General features: G+C 41.4%; 2 protein-coding genes across 4 annotated transcripts in view; both read right to left on the reverse strand.

The window, feature by feature from the left end:
• Window positions 1–2135: 2135 nt before the first annotated feature.
• LOC110053487 (uncharacterized) lies at window positions 2136–9767 on the reverse strand. Of its 2 annotated transcripts, none has more exons than XM_020759724.2 (2): window positions 9677–9767; window positions 2136–4549 (listed from the first exon to the last, which is right to left on the reverse strand). In XM_020759724.2, exon 2 carries the CDS (start codon window positions 4536–4538, stop codon window positions 2511–2513), a length of 2028 nt encoding a protein of 675 aa, XP_020615383.2. In that variant the 5' UTR covers window positions 4539–4549; window positions 9677–9767; the 3' UTR covers window positions 2136–2510. The 2 variants fall into 2 exon arrangements, with proteins under 2 accessions (XP_020615383.2, XP_089136156.1); XM_089280030.1 differs by lacking the exon at window positions 9677–9767 and adding an exon at window positions 8462–8618.
• Window positions 9768–11120: 1353 nt separating this feature from the next.
• LOC110053490 (uncharacterized) overlaps window positions 11121–26373 on the reverse strand; it is a 17085-nt gene continuing 1832 nt past the window's right edge. The window contains exons 2-4 of one of the 2 annotated variants that reach the window (XR_016204227.1): window positions 22761–23787; window positions 18589–18742; window positions 11121–11660 (exon numbers count right to left, since the gene is read on the reverse strand). Coding sequence is in view for 1 of the 2 variants with exons in the window: in XM_020759728.2 (XP_020615387.1) it covers window positions 11326–11660; window positions 18589–18658 (405 nt within the window). In the remaining variant the exon portion in view is untranslated. Of the gene's footprint in view, window positions 11661–18588; window positions 18907–22760; window positions 23788–26373 lie in introns of those variants that run through there. The other variant, XM_020759728.2, reaches the window with a different exon arrangement.

Raw genomic sequence — 26373 nt, forward strand, 5'->3', positions numbered from 1 at the left:
ACGGCCCTACTGAAGAGCTTTTTTTCTTACATTAAAATGTACTTCACATCTCTTGACACTGGATCAACTAAGCCATCCCAACCGGTTTATAAGGAAATTCTCCTCCCATCTTAACGCGTAAAGCTTCTTTTTGTCTTCTTAACATGAACTTAAAACGAGAGCTGTAGTCGCCGGAGGATTGTTTTCTGAAAGATATCTCTGGTTCCCTTGGCCAAAACTTGCATAAGAATTCTAGCGAATTTCAGGAAGTATACCACATTTACTATAAAAAGCCCCCATTCCCCTATGGCCTCATCTGCGGCCCCGACATGACAACAGAAATGCTAATAAGCGTCTGCCGCGAATAAGCCGACAACCCCTCCCCCCCCCCCTCCCCCTCCCGCGCCCCAGCCCTCCTCTACCAACAACATACCGCTCTTTCGAAGCGCTTGTGTTCTAGAATCAAAGGAGACTTTCTGCGGGAAAAATTGCAATTGAGTGGCGTCGACCCACAGAGGGTCTCCGGCAGCAAGCACTTCGTATTCACGGTATTGGAATGGAACTAGCTTGCAACTGAGGCTAATGCTGGGAGTCTTTTCAAAAGCAAATGACAATAAATTCAACTTGAATACAATAACGGTAAAATACCCTCCAAAATGAATTTGTGAAGCTGGCGCTTCGAACATTAGAGAGTTTGTACTGAGCAGAGCTGTCGACGCTCACTCACGGGGGAACGTAAGCCTTATAACCTTTCTACGGCGGTTTATGCCTTTATGGACCATATTCGTATTCTCGGTATAGGACTGCACCTAGCTTGCAACTGAAATGATCTCTGATGAGCCAGGAGCCTCCACTCCAAGTCAGTTCCAGTCCAATATATACCGAGAATACGAATCTAGACTGTTTACCTCAGTTGATAAACTGCTACCTGCTTTTCTTGCCTGCTGACGCAGCATGGTAGTTTCTTTAGTTATCAAATCAGAGGAAGTCTAAGCCGTGTACTACACTGTCGACTGTGATAAAACACGACGGGCATTTGAGAGCACGAGGAAAATGTAGAAAAAAGGGGGCGCTGGTGAGTGTTCTCTACACTTCTCGAGTGTTCTCAAATGCTCGTCGTGTTTTATCACAGTGTAATACACGGCTTAGCTTCTTCATTTGCTTTATGATATGGGCGAAAAACAATAAAACACGCTTTTTCTATCTTTTATACTCTGATAAAACATGGGTTTTTACCAATCAGAGCGCGCGCAGGGTTCTACCCATATTATAAAGACTATTAAAACACTTCGCCCCAAACAGGCTGGTTATGTTTTATTAGAAAATGTTGCTTTTAGGGTGTTTATGACAACGTTAATATAGCCGAACGATCAAAACAGGGGAAAAATTTTACAAACGCCAAAGCACTTCCAAGAGTACGTTCGGTAACCTTATAACTAACAGAGCCATTGTTGATACACACAATTATACTGGTAAAACTCTAACGTGGTACAGAGGCTTTCTGCCAGACTGCTATATTTGACCTTGTTTTAATTTCTTTTGTATCAAATCTCTTATGAGATATCAAATCTCTACCAGGCAAAGGAATCTTACAAAACGGTCGAAAATTTACAATTTTGCAGAAGTTTAGCAGTTCTCTTAGACTTGTTATTCTCTTGCTTGTTAGCAGCTGTTGTTGTTTTGGGGTTAGGGGCATTGTTTCTGTTGTTTGTTCTATTGTTCTCTCAAAGGGTATCAAGCCATTCATGTGAGACCTTACGAGAGCTGCGGCCCAAATTTTGGACAGAAAGTCTCGGAGTCATGTTAGAATTTTAATCTACCGAACATGGGCTAATTACTGAAGTTTCACGCACCACCTAAATACACACAACAGCTAGTGAGAGAATCTCAGATCATAAAGCCGAGTGCAATGTACAGTACTGACACATACTAATCATACAAGTCCCCATCCTGATCAGTCCAAAACGACTGTGGATCAGTTCAGGCTTTTCCACAAGAACGGAGTGTTTCACGCTAACGATACTAGAACGCATGCGTCCTACATCAGTGTTCTACCTACCACAAGGAAAAGCACACAAAGTTAATGTGTGATCCCGAATGTAATATATCTTCCACCTAATATACATATACAGTTGGCACTAACGAGAACAACCAAGTCTAATAAATTAAATGATATTTATTAATTAAACAAACATTAAAGTTAGCACGATAGGGAATTAGCGGTTACTCCCGAAATCATCACAATAATGGACTCTAACAACAACAAATCGGATAACAAAAACCTTTGAGAGTGCACTCTACTTCAACAGGAACAAAACTGAGAAAAACTTGCCATCTTTTCGACCTGAGGAAACAACATGGCACAAACGAAAAAGACTGCTCGATTAGCAACAAGGTTGTTTAAAGAAATAACAGTCATTGTCATCGATTAGACAATTTTTGAATTAGCGAACAGCTGATACAGTTATACCTATCCTTTCTGTGGCACGTCACTCGTATTTTCTTCTGTATTTTGAAGGACACATTCCTGGTTACGAGTCATTTTCCAAGCATTCCTTCTTAGCTTTTTGGTCATCACAAGGAGAACCAATGTCACTCAACGCTTCGCTATATTCCGAAAATGTTCGCTTAAGAGAAACACACTCTTCGCTGGCCTTTTCGCAGTCCACTTTAATACTCTCAACAACGCGAGCTTGTTCGTTAATTCTCGACTGCAGTGCAAGAGATTGTTCTTGAAGTTGGTGGATGTTTCCCTCGGTATTTTTAAGCTCTTCTAGCAATTCTTTCCTTCTATGCTCCAAGTTCTCTTTTCGAGAGGAAAGATTTTCCAGTTCTGTTCTCAGCTGCTGAAGGTTCTTATTAGCGATAGTCTCCCGCCTTTGTTTCTCTATCAGTTCTCTCTGGGCCCTGCGTAATTCAACACGGTTTTGTTCCTTTTTATCTTGAAGTCTGGCTACCAACATACTCGCTACGTCACTCTCCTGCCGAATAATCTTTGCCAGGCAGCTAGGCACGCCATTCTCATGTGCTAATGGTTGGTCTTTGCGTGCATTGCACGTGTTCTCCTCGGTGTCTGCACGTGCAGCTGCAGGTGCGTCCCCGGTTTCCTTCACTTGTGACTCAGATTCGGGGATTTGCACGGTATCGGAGCAGGAATTTGAATTGGCAGGTAAATTAGCCGACACGCCCTTTTCAGTACAACTTTTTTCGCAAGGAGCACCAGGGCAATTGCCGAGTTCTTCATTAACGTCTGTTTCTCTGACCTGAAGGCTTATCAAAACGCTGTTCTCCGCGATAACAACAGAAACACGACTATCCTGCCCATCTCCGTTCTGCCGAGGCACATTCTCTGAATCACAGTTGTTAGTGGATTGACTGTCGTTGGTTGACATGCTCTCAGTGTTTGTCGCGAGGCTTGCCGGAAAGTGCACTGACTGAGTACCGAGAAGAGGAGAGCGAGCTGTCTCGTCCTGAGAAACTTCATCTGAGATACAACTCCGAGGAGAAGAGGAGCAATAGAAACCTTCCCTCTGGAGAAAGGTACTTAAACGAAGTGAATAACCCGCGCCACGATCCTCCTTATTAACTTTACTCTGAGCATTGCCATCAACGGAATTACTGTTGCCAGCGATAGCTTCATTATGGTCAGCTTGGTCTAGATCCTGGGTGTAAAGTTGGTACAAGTCGCGTTGCTTTGGAGCTAGTTGTTCCACTCCTTGTCCTTCAGAAGCGAGTTCTTTCTCTACAAGGTCTGCTTCACGGTCGCGAGCGACATCGAGCGGGGTTGCTTTTTCATGGTTTTTTATTAACTTCTTTAAAACCTCTTTGTAATCTGACAGAAGGTATTTTACTGTGTTAATAGAGATATTGTTCCGCGCAAGTATGTGAAGAATAGTTTCGCCGCGATCATTTTTCGAATTGAGGGCCCTTTGCAGAGCTTCCGTGGGCAATTTCTCCATTGTCTGTAGTGCAGTGACGCGTTGAAGTAAAATTTTCATACAGTATTCGTAGTAATCTAGTTCACTACAAACAGATTCTTGCTGACTAATGCATAGCGCACACATGTGAAAAACAGAGTTTCCTTGCACTTTGTCCTTTAGGAACAATCCGTGAGGGTCTTGCTCAGTCAGGGTGTCAACAATCAAATTAAAGTTACTGCAAATAAAGTGCACAGACCTCGGCGTTATATCGCGACTTCTCACTTTATGTAGCAGTCTCAGAGCTCGGTGCAAACCTGTTTCGCCGGTTCGTTCGGCTGTAACAAATGCCTTAAATTTCATTTTCGTTAGAAGCCAGCTCAACACTTGAGTTTTGCCCAACACGCACGCCCACTGTACCAGAGGAAAGCGGAATTCTGGAAGGGTATCCGGGACATTACTTTGTGCATTCCAGCCGTCCTGTAGATGAGAGTAAAGCGCAACTTTAAGAGGAGCTAAATCTGCTGGTTTTCTGCCGTCTTCACTGCAGGCACTCAGAGCTAGGATCATTTCGTTGTGCCGGGCTGAACAGCTCTCAGGGCAGAACACCGTGTGTTCGAGTTTGACGTTACTTGCAGTCATTTTCAAGCGTCCTATAAGGTCAATAGCAAATACAATCAAGTTAGGGGCCTAAACCACAGTATTTAAGGTCTTTCTCTTCAGTTCGGTAAATCAAGCTCTAAACTTCAAATTACCAGAGAAAGAGTCACTTATTAGCAAACTCAAGACCACATAATAGTAAAAGAACAAGGATGATTTCCGAACATTATGACACTTTCGTACCGACTCAGGAAAACTTGACAATGTCGGGCCGACATTTTTTCAAGTTTACCCCAATACTATCCGTTTTAATATTCTCGTTTGCGCCACGCTTTTCTGTGCTTGTTTTCGGTTCTACAGTTTTCAGCTGTTATAGTGATATTCGGATAACAAGTACTCGCCCTGGATGAGATGCTAGTCCATCACATTCCTCCAGGTTGCCATAGCATTTCATGGCCACCCAAATAAACTCCTGCATGGAGAGAGATACTGGAATCCAGATTTTTCGAAACTCCAAGGGAAACATGTTTTGGAAAATCAGGAAGCTCTAGAAATCGGAGATAACATTACAGTATTCGACTGAGGAGAGAGAAACGACTTTTGGTTCGAGTTATCGGCAGATTCCAAAAATCGAGGTTTCCAGAAATCGGGATTCCACTGTATGCATGAAAAAGATTCTACTGTGTGTATGAAAAAGCCCGAAACATCCTCAGATTTTTAATGAGTGAAAAAAAAAAAACATTGCCACCAAATAAATACGAAATGTGAGATGTAGTAGCGGCCACCAGCCTCTCCTTACAGTCTTCGTTTCCACTAATCCATTTTGAACTGATAGGTTTTCAACAAATTCGCCCTCTTCATTACCGAAAAAAACATCGTTGAGATCGTAGTGACCCGAAATGTTTCTTCCAGCCTTCAGTGGCATCAAATCACCACTTTGAAAAAAACATTTCAATTTTCCCTACTTTTCTTCAAAATGTCATTTTTCCCTGACTTTGAAGATTTTTTTTTCCATGACCATTTCCTGGCCTGTAGCAACCCTGCGTTTGGGCCACTGCTCCTTCCAGACAACGATTTGCGTTGACAAATTTATACTCAACTATTTACACTTCTACTTTAGTAGTTATTAATTCTGTTAACAAAACTAGTTAACTTGAAAATAATGCCAATATGACAGTGAAACTTTTTTATTGTTGATATTGGTCTGAGATTAAAACCGAAATTTACGGTTTCGTTTGAAGTAAACTGTGGGGGGATTTGGGATTTGCAGCTCCCGAAAGGGAACCCCGGCTAAAACATTACGGAGACCCTTAGAGACTTCCCAGGGAATTGAACATAAACGAATGAATTCCAAGTCTTACTAATTTGACAGACGTTACTTGGAAAGATGCGTTGCTCGTTGTATTTGCTATGGGACAGATATGCCTAAAAACATTCAACAGATAGGGCCGACCTGCACCGTTTATAAGGTTCTTCATGATTGGCCAAATGAAACAATAGGTATACAACACAAACAATGCCCCTGACCCTAACAACAAAAGAGGTGCAGATTAACAAGAACGAATCAAAAACAGAAGTTTTTAAAGAGGTGCAGGTCTAATAAACAAGTAACAGGAAACCCTCCTGGTTGCCACCAAAAACAACTAAGCATTAATCAAACAAATATGTATGATTGGTATGGAGAATGGTCACAGAGATGAAAGGTTTACCCATAATTAACAGAGAGGAATGGTTATGAAGCCAGCAAAAATCAAAGGAGGAAACAACGATGACAAGAATTACGTTGGAAGGTCCACAATCATGCACGATCTTTTGTTTTGCAGGCATACCTTATGGATGCATTACTTTTCTACTATTTAGTTTCTCAGTCACTAGTAAACAACAATTATTGTGTTTTGTGCATGGTCAAGGCCAAGAGAGTAAACCAAAAAATTCAACAAAGAACTTTGTTTGGTTTCATAACCAATCCCCTCTATTAACTATGGGTTAAAGGAGCTGGCAGTACCCAAAAAAACAACAGGTAATTGTGTGTGCATACGACATTTCTGTAAGCTATGTGAAACAGGATACTACAACAATGAATAAACTGAACTTGGGAAAAAATACAAAACCTTTGAATGTTTCAACTTCATACAGTCTACATTTTAAGGCCAGACACCCAAAGGTTCAGTAATAAGACTGTTTTAGGGAGTGACAACCTTTTCATTATATGAAAGTTTAACATGGCTACATGACAACTACTGCTACCCTTTTCAAATAAACTGGAACAAAGGCCTCCCTTAGATTATTCACTCCCTATATCCAAGTCATCTGTTGACATCATCGCAGGGGACTGGAGAGAAAATTTTACTGCTGTATCTCATGAAACAGCGTGCTGCAACATCAAACAATTTACATGGTCGGCTGCTTTAATTTTTTTCACAATGCTGATTGGTTATTTTTTGAACAGGACTTCACCTGGTATTCACCCGGTAATTCTAAAAACTGGGGCAGCCCACTCTAACCTAACAGTGAATGAACACTTAAAAAGAAAATTCCAATTTACAGGGTTTCAACAAATGAGAAACCTATCAGTTTCTTGGTAGAGTTGGCCTCTATATTAACAGTTCTGAGTCTGATCTTGGCCAATGACATGTACTTATAGTGTTTTCTTGGGCAAGACAGTACTCTCTAAGTGCATCTCTTCACCCAGGTCAATAAATGGAGTAGAGGAAAATAGTTTGGCAACCTGAAAAAGTACCAGGGTGGAGAGTGAAGGGAGGTAACCTGAATGTGAATGGAAGTGAGTAGCAATACTCTTAAGGATAGTGTCTGCTGGTGTTAGTGAGTATGTGTTCTGAGCATCACACAATGCAACTAAGATATTTCAGTTCAAGATGGCTGGATAGCACTTTAAATCAAAATTATTTCACCTATTCATTTGTTTTTGTCAGTCTTCTGCTTTAGGATGAGTTTAAATGGTGCTACACTACAGAGAATTCTATGGAAGTCGCCTCACAACTCTAACAGAGATAAGTTATTGGATGCTACAAGTTCTGTAAAGGGTATTACACTGTGTGTACATGTATATACTCGTTAACATTAATTGCTGCAATGTTACTTGCATTACTTTCTGCAACAATTAATGTAAGTATGGCATTTAGCCCAGAGTGCCCTACACTGCCAGAACTTATCCTAGTGCCTGAAGCATTATTGCTACACCTTGGATGATAATTTAAACCAGTATATTATGTTTTTAGACCTCATAATTAAGTTAAATTGCAAATTTGCACTCCTGCCTTATGAAAAAAAATGTTGAGAGACAGCTCAGGGTATGTTATAATAGCTAATGCATCTTTTCCACCTCCCTGGGATTATCCCAGGGTCTCTCAGATAAAGATTGAATCTTTCAGTCTCCCATACAGATTACCGACTCATCTTATTACAAAGGAAAGTGCTTTCAGTACATTTTTCAGACTTATTTAAGCTGATTGGTTTTTGGCACCTTTATAGGATAAATTGTACATATCTAATGCATTTTTGAGGTTGAATCGGCCAAACACTACCTTTAAAATGTTTTTCAGGGGTAAGGAAAGTAAAAATTTCTGCGTATGTTCTAAACATTTTTGCCAATGTTCTACATATCATGACAAAATTGCAAGATACCTGGTTAAGAAACATTACCTACTGAAACACTGCATTTAAACTAGGCAGTTTAAAAGTTTATGTGTACTGGAGGTCACTTAGTAAAGAATCACCATCAACTAAAAATTAAATAAACAAACACATATTACTGACAGAGCTTATCTTTGTTATGCTATACCATTGTAGGTCTCTCCCCAAATCTTTCTTCCCCAAAACACCCACACCAGTACACTTTTTTAAGGTTCCGCATTTGAACTAGACAGTTTAGACATGAACTGTACTGAAAGTCACTTAGCAGTGGAGCTCCTAAGTGCCCAAGGCCTGCAAGCAGAGCCCCATACCTTAAAAACATATTAACCCATCAAGCTACAAATTATTTAGTTGCCGTGTGATTGTCCGTGCATCTGCCATATGTGCGTATATACGTACGCCACTTGTACTGACCACTTGCAATCAAATTGGCCTTAAAATGGAAAGAAATACCAAACAATGTTTAAGAGGCAACGCAGAGAAAACTCACGGTGAAGAGAGTCATAAAAATCTTGCCAATGAACAATACCTGGATTTTTCTTTTCTTTGATGGCAACTATGTTTTGAAAAGAGATTGCTGATTTAATGCCACTTTCAGGCTTTAGAAGACAAATTGGGAATATTCAGTATTGCTTCAAAGTTGGAATTGATTTTTTTAAGGACTGGTTAAACTTCAGCTGAGAAAATGAGAGCCAAGCCATCAGCAAAAATAAAATTAACATCACACTTCAGTGTGAATATTTTACTTTTATAGGCTGAATGAAAAACTGCAATAAAAAATTTTGGATGTTTTTTTTTCTGCTTTTAAATGCTTTTTTTGGCTTTATCTTGGATAATAATCATTCTTAAACAAAGATTTATTAACATCTCTTTCATTTACCTGCCTTTCGTTGAGAATTTTATGCTTTTAAAGTGACCAAGAACTTCTATTTGCCACTCAAATGTACTGATTTGCATATTGTGTTTATGGAGATCTCCTTGTTTTGTTTGTTCAATTCATTCGTTTTGATGAAATGCTTATTGGTGAATTTATTTAATGGTTACTGTTTCGAGTAAATGATTGGCACTTTATGGGAACATCGCTTATAAGCTTGGCTTAATCTTTATAAGCTTATAAAAGAATCACATTTGACTCAAAAACGTAAAAAGTGCTGTCACAGTTCAAGAATTATTCAAAGAAATCCTTGATCAAGAACTTGACACAACCGCTTAACAGGCTTGAAATTTAACATGAACATAGTTGATTCGTCTGCCTTTTACAAAACCATGTAAACCATTCCATCAATAGAAGACTCACTTACTAATGATTGACTTATAAGCGATCATAAAAGCACAGAAACCAAACCTAATTGTACGAAAAAATCTGGGGCAAATCCATAATCAAGAAATAAAGAAATTCCCAAACAACTTGGCCGGAATACATGAGCTAAAATTCATACACATATACTAAACTACTGCAGCTTTTTTCAGATGTAAACACTCCATTTCATCACCACACAAATGTCTGAAACTATTGCAAAACTTGCCTTTGACTGATGTGTCAATGATGCGCTGTTCTCAACATAATTAGACGCCATATTGATACGTCCACGACAGTGTTACCGCGAGGAGTCTGGATCAGAACAATATATTCCTCATTCTCGTCCCCAGAGTTCACGCTCGCATTGTCGCGAGGTGAAAATTAAACCCTTGATTTGATTGCTTAGATTATTGTACTTTCACTAACGCTGGCTTCATTCCCGAAAATATCCACTGGCCCATCTTTAACGAAAACAATTCGAACTGTTATGAGAAAGGTTACCTTATGGCAAGAGCGTCAATGCCGTGAGGTGTTATAGAATTGTTCACTTTGGCGGAATCGAAGGGGAACGTTTTTACCCATGTCACACATACCAACAATTTTTCGTATCATTGATATAAACAAAAAACCCTTCATAGCTGAAATATTATGCCGAATTAGTATACAGGGGAAGCTGCAAGAGAATCTGTTAGAAATTTACAAAATATGGGACCCAAAACTTGCCAATTTTTGGTGAGGGGAGGGGGAACCGTGTTTATCTCTAATTGCCATGGATGGCCTCCTGAATGAAACAGAACTTGTAAGGACGCCTCAAAGTCACAGTACCTTAAGGCTAATAACGTAAAAGTTTATCAGATAGACAGGAAAGCTTTCCTATGTCTTGTGTCTTTCCTATCATGAGATGGCTGGAGTTCACTGTTCCTCTGGAGCAATTTGACCGCAACGAGAATGAAAGGATCGGTCGCTTCTAGATGCGGAAACTCAGCAAACCAACTACCGGGAGGAATGCTCTGCTGTAATTGAGGCTCTAAAAGCTTACTGTAAACATTTAAAGCGGGGAAGGAGGAATTCAGGGACTGGACCGTCCCCGACGGGGTTTATCTCTCTCTCCTTTGACAAAGACATTTCTGTAAGTATACTTTACAAAATATTTTCAGTATTTATTTCGTCCCAGATCCTGCTTTTCTTATGGTCAGCTCAAAGAAAGCGGACTCAGGCTGGTCAGATTGTTTGAATATGCGCAGAGTGCCTATTTTCAATTGTCAGCCAATTAGCAACCAGGAGAAACCATTTATCGTGAACATATGTTTCAAATTGTAACTGGCCACACTCCGAGTTCCTGGTGCTTACCAAAACAGAGAAAGATTTTGGAGACAAGATTTGTGTTTTAGTACATATCGTCATATAAGCAATGAATCAGGCAGAAGTCAAGACTAAGTGTATTTTTTATGATAATTAGCGCTATATAAATTAAATTATTATTATCATTATTATTATTATTATTATTATTATTATGAAACCCATAGTTATATTTTAACACTATTTCCTACCATTTTAAACTAAATCTAAAAACGTCTGAAGCACGGTAGTCCCGTTACCTGTAAGTGATGGCATGGCATGCATTTTTATTTATTTATTTAATTTTTTATTTTTTGTTTTATTTTTATGTAGGACATTTGGGTCAGATAACGGACTTAGACAAGTGGACAAAAACTAAATGGAAGATTACCATCGACAGGATATCGATCAAGACACCGCATGTGACCCGGCACGGGACATTTGGTGAATATGCCCGACTTATAAGGAACATGTCCATACCAATGTCCTGTGTCGTACCAGTGTTCCACGTGCCGGTAAATGCATGTTAGGCCCATATCAATTGCGCGTAGAAAGTCCCGGATTGCGCATTGCAGTCACCCAGTGCCCGGCGAACATTACTTTCGTCGGCTGCTGACCGCTCGCTACAAGTAACTCAGACTCTAGCATGGCCTTGCCAAACATATCCACTTTCCATCCATTTTTGCACAAAAGAAAACTGCCCCAAGTTTTTCTGCCATCCGTACAGCACTCCGTTCCTCGTTCATCTACAAATTCAAAGCCCGCTGCTTCGAAGTTTGGACGAAACCTTTGAATTGCAGTGTAGTTCTCTGATAGAAATTTGATATCAGCATCACATTCCCATGGTAACACTTTGCTGAACTTAACAGCACCTGAAAAAGAATGAACATTAATGAATGTCGGTTTGCGAATCGACTTAATTCGACACCGGAAGTCGAGTAGTAAAGTTTATCCAGAGCCTCAACACACGAACAGACAAAATGGATAAATGAATAGCACGCCACGTCTCTATCCCTGAGAAAGGTGAATAATAATTAAGCCATTAATTACTAATTATAAGAGGGTCGTAGACCCGAAGTATAATTAGGATTATACGAGAATAAACGAGACGAATATAACAATGTATTCCGCCTTTATTGTGTATTGCCTTTATTGCTTCAAAATAAAACAGCGAAATTCAAAGAATACATCCAAAAAAGGAAAAAACATCAACGTCATAAGGCATCCGGGACCTCACACTGAGAGCCCCTCTATCGCCCAGGGCCACCCCAAAGTATCGCCTTTTTGCTCAGCGACCAAGACCTGAAACAGAACAATAACAATGACATTAGAAAACAAAAGGGGTGGGAAAAAAGGGTGCGGAATACATTGTTATATTCGTCTCGTTTATTCTGGTGTAATCCTAATTATACTTCGGGTCTACGACCCTCTTATAATTGGTAATTATACTTCACCTAAACTCGCCTCATATAACAATGTAAGTTCCAAGCAAGTTTAACGTTTCAACACTGCCCGGCCAGCAGTGGGATCAAACTGGGGTCGATAATAGAATTTCAGGAAGGTACGCTCGCCCGACCAATCAGCCATCTCGAGAATTTGTGCCAAGGTAGCTCCACTTTGGGCTGCGGTAGATGTGGATGCACCACGAATAGAGTGGCACTGAAAAACTGAGGTATCAATTCCAAAGGCTGACAGGACTGAGCGGACCTACCTAGAAACCGTGTTTGTCGAAACTGGTTTGTGGGGAGCTACAAATGACAAGAAGAGTTTGTTGGGGCTTGAAGGGTTTGAGGGCCGCCACTGGGAAGTGCGCGCCTCATATTCCTTCAAGCAGTCTACTGGGCATAAATTCCTCACTTCCACAAAGGCAGGGTGGAAGGACACTTTTAAAGGTTGACCCAAACGAACCACCTTGGTAACTATGGAGTTCCATCCCCGCCAAAAATCAAAGTTGATCACAACATTCAACTTGACAGTCTAACAATTAACTTGGCGAACATCAACATCATATTTCATTCCTCAACTTTGTACTTTGTATCACAATCATTGAAACTTTAAACATCAACTTTCAAAGTGACAGTTCAACGTTCAACTTTATCCATCAACATTCATGTTAACATGTCAACAATGATCTTGACACTTGGGCTGTCAGCAAAAGATGAAGTTTGAATCTCAGTCGAATGTTGAGTCACCAAAGGCGCACCAATCCCGCCAAAATTCAACTTGGGAATTCGACTTTCAAGTTGATAATTCAACATGAATTGTTACGTGTCAATATCCGTGTTTAGCAATGAACATTGCTATTGCTGATGACGCGAATATGTTCACCATGACGTAATGCTCTCTCTCTTCCTCCCTCGAGAAAGTACCCTGGTTGCGGTTGGTCACGCGTCTAAGTATGCCAATCAAAGCCGCACAGAGGGTGGGTCCTCAACTTAAATTTAGTCAACACTGTCTAGGGAGGTAAATGTTTGCGCTGCTATACAGACGTTATTTATTTTGAAAGTGAGGCAAGTTGTTTGTCAGAGATCCTCCCTGACCAATGCTTCGTCGCTATGATCTGAACTTCTATGAGTATGAGATGCTAATTGAGGGGGAACTTTGCTTATTTTTCAGTGCTTTTTTAAAAACCGTCAACAACCTGCTTCGGATCAGTTTAATCAGTTTTTCACAGCAAAAGAATTAAGTAACCGTCAAATTATCGACGGGATGCATTCAGCTAAATGAGAAGCTAGTTTCTTGGCCGAAAATTGGACTTACCACTAAAACAGTTTTAAAACGAAAGCCACTGGATTTTGCAAACGCGCGACCGATGTCGCTGTTGTCAAGTTCTTCATAAAATTTCTCACAACAAGAGAACCGAATGACCGTCAAACTGTCGATTGGATAAATTCAATCAAATTCAAAGCTAGTCTCTTGGCCATACACTGGAAATATCAAACTCTACACGAAGGCATCAACGTCTCCGTTGTGATTTTTTCGATCGAAAAATATAAGCTGCTTAATCAAGTTATTGGTGTTCAGCACTCAGTCGTTAATGCTGTTGATGTCAAGTTCTTCGTAATTTGTTTTCGCCGCAAGAGAATGGAATGACCGCCAAACTGTCGATGGGAGTAATTCAATGAAATTCAAAACTACCTTTGTGGGCGAACAAACAACGTATTTAACTCTAAGCGAATGAGTAACTACCTACGTTGTGATTTTGCCGGATGAAAAATGAAATTAAATTCACCGCGCGGTTCATTTATTGTTGTGGTCGTCATTTCCAAGTTCTTTGTCAATTATTTTCACCACCACAAATTCCAAAGACCGTCCAACTATCGATGGGAAAATTCAGCCAAATGCAGGGCTAACCTTTAAGCGGAACTTTGATGCACTGAACTCCAATATCGAATGTGTCAATGCCTTCGCTGTGAGTTCGGCCGAGGTTACAAATTCCACTCCATACTGGGCTCAGGAGGTGAGCTCAGTGGAGACAAATTTTAACTGTCCTGCCCCTCCCTCCAATCATTTTTCTGGAATCTGGAAAAATCTAGCAGACACGTGACCAGCCACAACCAGGGTACTTTCTCGAGGGAGGAAGAGAGAGAGCATTACGTCATGGTGAACATATTTGCGTCATCAGCAATAGCAATGTCCATTGCTAAACACGGATATTGACACGTAACAATTCATGTTGAATTATCAACTTGAAAGTCGAATTCCCAAGTTGAATTTTGGCGGGATTGGTGCGCCTTTGGTGACTCAACATTCGACTGAGATTCAAACTTCATCTTTTGCTGACAGCCCAAGTGTCAAGATCATTGTTGACATGTTAACATGAATGTTGATGGATAAAGTTGAACGTTGAACTGTCACTTTGAAAGTTGATGTTTAAAGTTTCAATGATTGTGATACAAAGTACAAAGTTGAGGAATGAAATATGATGTTGATGTTTGCCAAGTTAATTGTTAGACTGTCAAGTTGAATGTTGTGATCAACTCTGATTTTTGGCGGGGATGGAACTCCATAGGTAACAGTCTGGGAGATTGAAAACTACCCCTTCTGGCAAAAATTTTCGGAAACGCAAATCATGAGCCTGCACTTCGGAGCTTCTTTCAGCTGAAGTAAGCATAAACAGAATTGCTAATTTCAGCGACAGAGACTTTAAGGACAGTTGGTCATTGGGGCCAAGAGATACGAGATAATCAAGACCTTTGCTAACTTTCCAAGAGTTGGTGTAGCTTGGCAAAGTAGGTTTGCACTGAAAAACACCTTTAAGGAGTTGACGAACTAACGGGTATTCCCCAACCCTCACTGAGTCAATAGGGGGGGGGGGGGGGGTGTGTGTTTTGGAAATAGCAGACCTATGGAGGTTGATTGTCCTGTACTCTCTTCCAAGATGGAATAAATGTGTCAGATATTCAATGATTGCATTCAAAGGTGCTGAAACTGGATTAATTTGTTTTGATAAACACCAGCTAACCCACTGTTTCCAAGCAGAGTTATAACAGGCTGCTGTGGATTTACGCCAAGCGGACAAGAGAAGGGTTTTAGCTTCGTGCGAAATGCTGTTTGCCTCGAACTGTTGGCTGAGACAAGCCACGCGGCTAAAACAAGGTCTTTTAGGGGTGTTGCTCCTGTTCCCTGGTCAGCAGATTGGGGGAGGGTGGGAGGAGCAGTGGTTGGTCCACACACAGCTCCAGGAGCAGAGGGAACTAGGATTACATTTTCCAAACCTGGGTAACTATCACAAGACTTGGAACTTGTTGACGGATGACCTGTTTGACGCAAAGCCCAATCAGTATATATGGCGGGAATACATAACCTCTGTGTTGGGCCCAGTTTAGCGAAAAAGCATCCGTCGCTTCTGCTCCTGGGTCTGGCTTCCAACTCACATAACGAGGGAGTTGGTTGGTTAGCCGAGAGGCAAAAAGGTCTATTTCTAGAGGACCCCAGAGCAGATTTATTTGCTGGAATATTTCGGGCATGAGTTTCCAATCGCTGGAGTCGCCCAGCGATCGGGACTCCTCGTCGGCTATTACATAGATACCCTGGTAGGTGTTGTGCGACTATAGTTATGTCTCTGTTGAGACACCACTGCCATATTTGATAGGTCAAGGAAGCGAGAATGCATGAGGACGTGTCCCCATTTTGTTTAGGTATGTAACTGATGTCTGGTTGGCCATTAACAGAATGACTTTGATATGGCATCTGTCTTTTACGAATGATTTCAGAGCAAATCCTCCCGCTATCAGTTCCAGGCAGTTTATGTGCAATAAACGCTCGGTCTGAGACCAATGTCCCCATAACGAGCCCCCCAGCCTAGAGACGAAGCATCTGTCTCTATAACGATATCGGGGCATTTTGATACTAGACTTTTGCCATTTCAGGCTAGCAGGTTGTCTCGCCACCAAATCAGTTCCTCCCTAGTCCTGTGAATGACTGAGAGCAAGGTGTTTTACCCGCCGGAGGTGGCGCTAGTTTAGGGGAGCAGGGAAAACTGCCTGAATGGATGCATTTAGCTTCCCTAGAAATCGAGAGAGTTCTCTTACAGAAACCGGGTTGTTGCTCAGCAAGGACTTACTCTCTCTCCTGATTTGACGAAGTTTGTCGTGGGTTAAGGACAGAGTCATAGTTACTGAGTTGACTGTGAACCCCAGAAACTCTAACTGTTGACTGGGATTTAGAACTGACCTTTTGTGGTTGATCACAAAGCCCAAGCTGGTTAGCAAGTTGACTGCCAGGTTGGCATGGGCTTTGGCTATCTCGACTGACTCTGCCATGATCGGGATGTCGTCGAAATAAATAATCAGTCGTACACCTTGTTTGCGTAACAATGCTACGACTGGTCTTAGTATCTTGGTTAACACCAGGGGTGCTGAAGCTAGCCCAAAGGGGAGGCACGTGAATTCCAGGAGGGTATCTTTCCAAAGGAATCTGAGATACTTTTGATGGTTCTTCCAAATTGGAATGGTAAAGTATGCGTCTTTTAAATCGATCTCTACCAGGTGGTCGTTTTCTTTGACAAGATCCCGTAACATGTGAATACCCTCCACTTTGAAATGCTGGTATTCTAAGAATTGATTTAGCCCTTTGAGATTGATAACTGGGCGTTGGCCTCCTCCCTTTTTGGGAACTAGAAAAAGAAAACTGACAAAACCGTCTCGGGGGTGAGAGTTGGGAACTGCATGAACTGCCCCTTTTTGTATCATTTCTTTGACTTCTTCGTCTATTAAGCTGGCTTGAGTATCTGACACATGTGTACTGGGTATGTGACTCTGAAATGGTTCCATCAACAAGGGGAGGCGGTACCCTTGGATAACATTTAGTACCCAGGGGTCTGAAGTTAGGCTTTGCCACTGGGGAAGAAAACTTTGCAACCGACCTCCCAAAGGAGTTAAATTTGTGCTTAACAATAAATCTGGATTTGCAAACATACCTTGGGAAATTAGAGGCCTGAGATGTTGGGTGTCCCCCTGGAAGACCCTCTCCGGTGAAATCGGCCGCCCCTCCAAGGGGTGCGGTTGTAGGAGGATCTGCCTCTGAAAAAACTGTTGCCTCGCGGGCTGTAATGGCCCTCCCAGCTCGGCTTTGAATTTTGGGAAGGCCGAGCATGAAAAAACTTCTTTGAAACATGGCCAGGTTTACGCAAGGCAGACGAGATCACCTTCGCGGTTTCGGCACGTTTAGTAACCTTTTCTTCCAAGCCTGGGCCAAACAAATCTTTCTTGCATTCTGGAAAGCTTTCTTTAGCGAGGGAACCGTAATCAGAGCCAAGTTTATCCAGAACAAGCCTCCGGCGCCAAGTAATCAAGTGGCTGCAGGCATTTCCTAGTAAGAACAGGGCTTTAGAAATGCAGGTCTGGATTACATCCACCGACAAGGTTTCGGCGCTATTCATGTGCTCCCACGCCATTGCTAGTGGGCCAGTAACATCAAGGATGAGGTCTTGTGACTTTTTTATCGGTTTATCCACAGGTTTAGCTTGTGGGACCAAGTCACCCAAATACGAATCCGGGTTAGGAGCAAAAACGCATTCCATGTTCGGGCGCGGGAAATCTTTCACGATCGCCCGTCGTTCAAACGCGGAAAGTTCCTTCGTAAATAACAAGGGAAGTAGAGCAGACAACTCATCTGATGTTTCCCAGCGGCCAGAGGTTGTAAGTTCATCCTCTAGTTCTACAGAGGCCGGCAAATCATTCGAATCCTGCCCATCAATTGTAATGAGTGGAGGTTTCTGAACACGAGGCTTCTTGTTGTTGCTTGCGTTTGGCTCGTCTCCTTCAGGAGCACGTTTGTCTTTCGTAGCTGAGCCTTTTGTTGATCCGGAGGCTTCACCGGAATTAACAACCGATTCTGATGACTCAGATGGTTTCCTGCGATCCGTCTCGTTTGTTGAACCGGCGAGGGAACCAGTGGATGAACTTGCAAAGTTCGATGAAACAGAAATTTGCTTTGCAACAGCTTCGGATAGAAAGGTGATGAACGGACTGTTCGATAAGAGTTCAGCTATCGGACTAGTGTCACGATGGCTGCTAAGAGTGGCAAGAGAAGGTGGATTACCTGAGATATCCCATCCACTGACGAGCTCATCTTTGTCTGCCATCTTCTCGCACGAGGGAGCGAAGCAAAAAGGCGATACTTTGGGGTGGCCCTGGGTGATATAGGGGCTCTCAGTGTGAGGTCCCGGATGCCTTATGACGTTGATGTTTTTTCCTTTTTTGGATGTATTCTTTGAATTTCACTGTTTTATTTTGAAGCAATTAAGGCAATACATTGTTATATGAGGCGAGTTTAGGTGAAGTATAAACGAATTACCTAACACTGATCCTTCATGCAGCTCACAATACACTCCGGCGTTTTCACATTCTTTCATGATGCACTTCATTTGCGTCTGCCAAATTCTTCAAGTCGCAGGGAGGAACAGCGAGTCCCGTTTGCCTTTGTATTCTTCAGTCAGGGTCTCGAAAGCCTGCGAGAAAAAAAAAACAGCTTAAGTAAAAAAAATGCCTCCTATCGGTACGAAGGAGAATATTAAGACCGTAAGCAGTTTTTCTACCAGCATGAAGGAAATAATAGTACCTTTATAGACTATCGGAAAAGTAGCAGCTAAGCCGAAGAGGTGAGAAGAAAGCAACTGAATGAGACAATGACTTGATATTCCAGTCCATGAACCCTCCCTCCCTCCCTCCCCTACATAGGGGTTGAACCCAGCCGGGAGAATCCAGAGTAACTTGCATGCGCATGCAAAAGGCGCCTCAAATGATAATTATTTCACGAGTGAATCAAGCCATCTATAGTAAGTAGTTGACGGCCAAATTTTCATGGCCCTTTGGTGATCGTGTTAACGTGGTTCCACTGTACTAGCTAGATTTTACAAAAAAACTACTACTTGAGGGCTACGTATACGCAAGATGAACTTCTACCAGGCTGCGTATGTAAGCGTTTCCGTATCGTACCTATCCCCTTCAAAGTCAAATGGTCCAGCCTTACACAATATTACTGTGATAATAATACACATGAAAAAATTACTCGATTCTGATTGGCTAAGAGCAGTGCAGTTCAAGTGTAACACCAGTGCAAAAAGTGTAACATCAGTGCAACAAGTGTAACACCAGTGCAAATTACACATCGAAATTCTGGATTATGATTGACTGAAAGAAAATAGGAACTTTTCTAAGAAAATGATATCACGTAAAATGATGACGAAAATTTTGTGCTGAAACTTTGAAAAAAGTTTTCTCAAATGAGAAAAAATGGCTTCAAGAAAGATCTTCCGGCACTTCCTCCGCGCGAATTTTTTCATGTTTATATTATTAATAAGCAATCAAACGGTTTTTCTCGTTCAATTTGGAGTTAATTTGCACTTGTGAGTTTTTCAAAAAGCTGAAATTACACTCGCCGAAGCGGCTCGTGCAATTTCAGCTTTTTGAAAAACTCACTCGTGCAAATTAATTTCAAATTGAACTCGAAACCGTATGATTACCTATACTAATATTTAAAGACGAACCACTAGCCTCAGACCTAAGCTGACCTACACCTCTATTCTGAACCAAGCTCGAAGCTAAATCTAAAAAATTAGTTACTGATTTCCTATTAGCTAATATAGTCTTGGAAACAACAGCGCTATTTCTCAAGTTGGTTTGCACCTGCCCGCCCGTTTCGGGTGGTCGCAATTATCATTCTAGGTTCTGACGCACACAGTTTCAAATTACCAAATTTAACTATAAACGATCCAGCATCTACAGTATATTAGTTATGCACTCTCTTTTTAGCGGAGCACCATAACTATAGCAACAGAACCACATGCATGCATAGAAATAGAAAACCATGCAACTCTTTTTTCGTGGTCAACATGGCTAGCGGTATGGATCGCGGGCGCGTGCGCCCAATGACGACGCACAACATGGCGCCCATACTCCAGCTAATAACAAGTCATGCAGCCTTGGTTTACAGCGTACATCTTTGATATTGGCTATCCATGTTATGGTCAATTGACACCTGTCAAGACAAGGTATCCGCTTACCAGTATCACATGGCCATATCGCGGGCTCATGTTTAGATACGCTGTGTTTTTTAAGCATGGTACTGGCCATGCGGTTGAATGTTTAAATGTTTAGGCTGGTCTTGTCCAGCCCCGAAACACGTGATGTGGCAACGCGTGTTTCGGGGCGCAAGTGAGTTCAAAGTACGGAACTTGACATAGTGCACGGGTCATTTTGCAATTTATGTGCGTTGGCTTTTGGGTTGGCGTTACATATCTTCGCTACACAGTGCTGACGAGCCCCAAGAAGGGCGAAACAGCTGTTCACTGTTGCGATCCTACTTTATCGGTTCTTGTCATGTTGGTGTCTCGAAACGTTTTTCACGTAGAATCAGCCTTGCAGTCTATTGCTTGTCTTCATACATTTTTTTGGCTGATCAGATCTCTTGTAGATCCTACGTTGGCAGCGTTTATTGTATGCGGTCCCTTGCAGTTTCTGGTTTCTCATGTTTAGGACTCATCAAAGTCACGTGTTTTTTTAAGTTGACTGTTGATCAAGTACTGGTTTTCGGTTTCATTCCAGGTTAACTTGTTGTAATGAGGGCCGGGTTGTTCGGAAGCCGGTTAATATTAACCCAGGATTAAAAGTTAACCAAAGTATAAATTTTACTCGCATACAAATGTTTTTCACTTTTGTTTTGTATAGTTTGAGATTATTCAAACCCAAAACAGCAGGCCAAACAATATAAACAGAAAACCTCACCGCAAAGTTACAAAATGCAAATCAAAATTCTCGCTTAGCCTAGTTTAGCTTAATCGGGTTTTGAGCAACCCGACCCTGGAGCCCCGCTTTTAGGCTTTCTTATCTCTTTCACTGTTCTTTTGTTTCACGTCAATGACAGACAGCTCTGTCGGAAAATGATGGTTTGTTAAAATATTAAAATGTTGAAATATCACCTGCCTGGCTTTCAAAGAGATGAAAACGTTGTATTTCAACTTTAACCGACTTCAGAAAGATTCATTATATTGGTACATCCCAAAAAAATTAACCAGGTCACAGTTGGACAGTCAAGGTTGAAAAAAAAAAGAGTTCCAAAATAAAAGAGCCTCACTTCTCGACACTGAACAAGCACGCTAGGTCCTCAACCACCAAACTTATGTAAATAAGCGGTCTAGCGTTAGCACGGAGGTCGTAAATATTCACAGTAATGCAGTTTATAGCTAGCAAAGCCGTGCTCTAAAATCAAGTTCAGTACACACCCGATAGGGTGGATCAGGGTGTACTGCAACGAAGAGAAACTTTGCCTAAATTTTAATTTTCCTATAAGATAGACCTGAGCGAATAGCACCATAAAACAATGAATTTCAGCCAGAAAAATGGATGCAATCCTACGTCCAAGGATATCACTTGACAAGCAAAACGATTTGCCTACTTGATCGGCCGGGTTAGACCTTACTAAAGAGCCAAGCGAGCACGAAAGACAACACGGAATGAATGATCATCGCAGTAAATTTTCCAATTTAAGCAACTGGAAAGAAGAAGCCTGAAAAAATCATGGCTTCAACGGGATTCGAACCCGTGACCTCCGTGATACCGGTGCGATGCTCTACCAACTGAGCTATGAAGCCACACATTGAGAACGAGGTCAATTAATTGAGTTCATATCTTCCCGTGAGGAGTGAAATGATGTGAAGTATATATGAAATAATTCATATTTGAACTGCGGTTATAGATGAAAGTGAAGAATGATCATCGCAGTAAATTTTCCAATTTAAGCAGTTCGAAAGAAGAAGCCTGAAAAAATCAGGGCTTCAACCTCGCTCCCAATGTGTGGCTTCATAGCTCAGTTGGTAGAGCATCGCACCGGTATCGCGGAGGTCACGAGTTCGAATCCCGTTGAAGCCATGATTTTTTCAGGCTTCTTCTTTCCAATTGCTTAAATTGGAAAATTTACGGCGATGATCATTCTTCACTTTCATCTACAACCGCAGTTCAAATATGAATTATTTCATATAAACTTCACATCAATATTTAGAGAGCAAGCCACATCAGCCCTAGCTGGTTTTCATGCTGGTCCTCTATCCTGGTCGAAACGGAATTTGGAGATGATAGTTTTTGTGGAAGAAGGAAAACCGGAGAACCCAGAAAAAAACCTCTGAGTCAGGTGAGAACCAATAACAAACTCAACCCACATATGACACTGGAATCCTGGCCAAACCTGTGGGAGGCGAGGGCTCTCACTACTACGCCATCCCATGAGCCTCTTGTGTTTAAAAGTCGACCCTGTTTCTTGTTAATTCAGTATAGAGGTTTTGCACGGCAGCCATGTTTCATGGCAGAAACAATGAAAATGTTCTGCATTAGAAAGAACATTTTTCCCCACAGGAAAAGGAATATATTGTTCCTGTCATGCAACATGGCTTCCGTGCAAAACCTCTATTTGAACCCAGCGTACATTCGGGGCTTGACGTTTAATCAATAAAATGAGTTAAAAGTGGCACTCACTTTTCATCAATTCCAACGAGATGGAGATCTTTGGTTTTGGCCATAAACGGACCAGGAATCACATCACACACTATGCAATCATTAAATGAATGGAAATATCCGCCCCTAAAGTGTGCAGTCCAATTTCTGAACATCACCTGAAGGCAGTCTTTGTCCCACTCCCCACGCAGATTTTTATGGCTTCCCCCAGCAATAATTGTGTCCTGGGTCTCACTCAGCATGCGAACGAGGCGCTCAAGGTTTACGTCATCAGTAAAGTGTGTAATATCCGGGGCAAAGAGAACGTATGGCGTCTTCACGTTCTGGAGCAACTTGGACCAAGTCTCTCCGTGTGTCAGGCCTTTGAAGACGATGTTCTTAAAATTCAGCTTAAGCTTTGTTATCCCTGTCAAGGTAGGCTCTGTTTTCGACACTAATGTTATAGGTATGTGTGGATAATGTTTGGCGATGCCTTGAAATACTTGATGCTGTTCTTCAAGTGACCTCTCCTCAGGTAAAGTTACGAGTACTGACACAAGTTTATTTATCGGAACAAACTCGGCACAGTTTACTCCCTCGAAACCTTTCCTATAAAAAGGATATCCATAAAGTGAATCATTTCCCATAAATTTCTCGGGACAAACCTCCTTCTTTGACGTAGACTTGCTAGAACTGAAACCACCTCCAAAAAAACTTTTATCCTCATTCTCTAAATTTTCACCCAAGGATTTTATTATGCCGCGTAAAAGTTCAACATTTTTTCCAACGCGGTGAAAATGCAATGGAGAATTGACCAAGCTTCTTTGTGTCTCGGAGAGTTCAACCGCTAAACGCTTTAAATCATTAACTAGATTTAGTGCATGGCGTTTTCTGGTCTTGTGAAGCTGTTTGGAGAAGAATATTATCATCAATATGCACAAGACAGCGAGAAGGACGAAAAGTAAACGATAAAACTTGAATCTGCTCATGGCGCTGGTATTTTGTAGCTGGTAAAGATGTCCATGCTTCAGTTTTGATCTTCGTATTCTTCAGTCAAGATCTCGAAAGCCTGCGAGAAAAAAAAAGCTGAAGTAAAAAAAAATGCCTGCTGTCGAAACGAAGGAGAATACTAAGACCGTTAGCAGTTTTTCAACCAGCATGAAGGAAATAATAGTACCTTCAGTTTATAGACTATCTGTAGAGTAGCGGCTAAGCCGAAGAGGTGAGAAGAAAGCAACTGAATGAATCAATGACTTGATATTACAATCCATGAACTCTCCCTTCGTCCCTCCATCCCTCTCTCCCCTACATAGGGGTTGAACCCAGGCGGGAGAATCCAGAGTAACTTGCATGCGCATGCAAAAGGCCGCCATTCAGTTTCAGCAGTGGGAGAAACGAAGATGGTGTTTAAAAGAGAGGAGTAAATAGAACTGGTTCTTAAAGTGTTGATTGTGGTATCGTGAGTGACGTTTGGAATAGGGTTTTTAAGACAAGCTTTCCAGTTTTGGGGGATTGCGTTAACCAGGCGATAGTATATGATGAAAGGAACCTTCAAATTGAATTTTATTGCAAGTTCATGCCACTTCAAAAAGTTCTGATTTTGGTTTAATATGTCGCTTATCTTGGTAATGCCGGCGTCATACCAATTTTGATAAAAAACGGGTTTTTATCCCACAAGAATTTTCCTGTTATTCCACAGTATTTCGTTTTTAGGATTTGTTTTGGAATCGATGCCCGTTAAGATTTTGAACTCGCACCAATAATCTAACAGTTTTTTTTATAAAATGTGGGCAGCGCATCATCAAGGTCAAATATACTTGTTGCGAAGTTGCATTTTGTTAGGAAGGCTAGACCACCATGTTTGTGCAAGAGCTGGTTAGGAATTATTTTCCAGGAGGCTTGTGACTCGTCTTGAATTCTGTTGACCCAAGTTATTTTGGGCGCTTTTTCCATGATCTTAAAATTACACATTTTCAATCCGCCGTTTTTCTTTTCCCAATTATGGTGTTTCTTTTGATTTTAGGGGGCTTCCCTGCCCAAACAAAGTTGAAAATTAGCTTATTTATTTCTTGGATGTAGTGATTTGAAACAGGGAGCACGGAAGCTGAGTAAATTAATTTAGATATCCCAAGTGTTTTGATTAGGTTAATCTTTCCATAAAGAGTTAGATTTCTCCGTTGCCGAGTGTTAAGCGTTTTCTCGAGGTAAAGTATTTTTTCACTGAAGTTCAGTCTGTTAGCACCTTCTTGGTTGTAAGAAAAGAAGACACCAAGGGCGTTGATGGGTTCTTTGGGTCATTTAAAACCAAAAGGTTCATCTGTTCTGTCTTTCCATTCGCCTAACCACATTGCTTCGGTTTTGTGGTGTTTATTTCTAGACCAGAATGCTCTTTGAAATCATTTAACACCCTCAATAGACTCGTAACGGAGTCGAGGTCACGAACAAATACTGTTGTGTCGTCGTCATATTAACTTATTTTAAGCTTATGCTTGTTGACTTGGATACCATAAATAGTGGGATCATTTTTATGGATCTAGAGAGGAGTTCTATGCCAAGAACGAAGAGGACGCCAGACAACGGACAGCCTTGTCTGACTCCCCGCTGCAAAGAGAAAAACGTTGAAGCATGACCGTTATTCAGAACACAGCTGGTAACATTATTATAGAAAGTTTTTATCCAATTTTGAATGTTATGGCCGAAGTTGAAGAGCCAGATATACTTCTACTAGCCTTCGCATGCAAGCGTTTCCGTATCGTACCTATCCCGTTCAAAGTCCAATGGTCCAGCCTTACACAGTATTACCGTGCTAATATTTAAAGACGAACCACTAGCCTCAGACCTAAGCTGACCTACACCTCTATTCTGAACCAAGCTCGAAGCTAAATCTAAAAAATTACTTATTGATTTCCTATTAGCGAGTATAGTATTGGAAAAAAGAGTGCTATTTTTCAAGTTAGTAAGCACCTGCCCGCCCCTTTCGGGTGTGTCGCAATTATCATTCTAGATTCTGACGCCACGCAGTTTCAAATTACCAAATTTAACTATAAACGAAGTAGCATCTACAGTATATTAGTTATGCACTCTCCTTTTAGCGGAGCACCATAACTGTAGGAACAGAACTACATGCATGCATAGAAATATAAAACCATGCAACTCGTTTTCATGGTCAACATAGCTAGCGGTATGGATCGCGGGCGTGTGCGCCCAACAACGACGCGCAACATGGCGGCCATACTCCAGCTAATACCAAGTCATGCAGCCTTGGTTTACAATGTACATCTTTGATATTGGCTATGCATGTCCATGTTGTGGTCAATTGACACCTTTCAAAACAAGGTATCCGTTGACCAGTATCACATGGCCATATCCCGGGCTCATATTTAGAGCTCATTGAAGTCACATGTTTTTTGAAGTTGACTGTTGATCAAGTACTGGTTTTGGATTTCATTCTAGGTTAACTTGTTGTAATCAGGGCCGGGTTGTTCGGAAGCCGGTTAACACTAACCCAGGCCGGATCAAAACTTAACCGAAGTATAAATTTTTCTTGCATACAAATGTTTTTCACTACTTTTGTTTTGTATAGTTTGAGATTATTCAAACCCAAACCACAATGTAAACAGAAAACCTCACCGCAAAGTTACAAAACTCAAATCAA

This window comes from Orbicella faveolata, unplaced genomic scaffold (genome assembly GCF_042242905.1).
Source record: "Orbicella faveolata isolate gen_17 unplaced genomic scaffold, um_ofav_v1 contig_47, whole genome shotgun sequence".
In the NCBI taxonomy this organism is placed as follows: Eukaryota; Metazoa; Cnidaria; class Anthozoa; order Scleractinia; family Merulinidae; genus Orbicella; species Orbicella faveolata.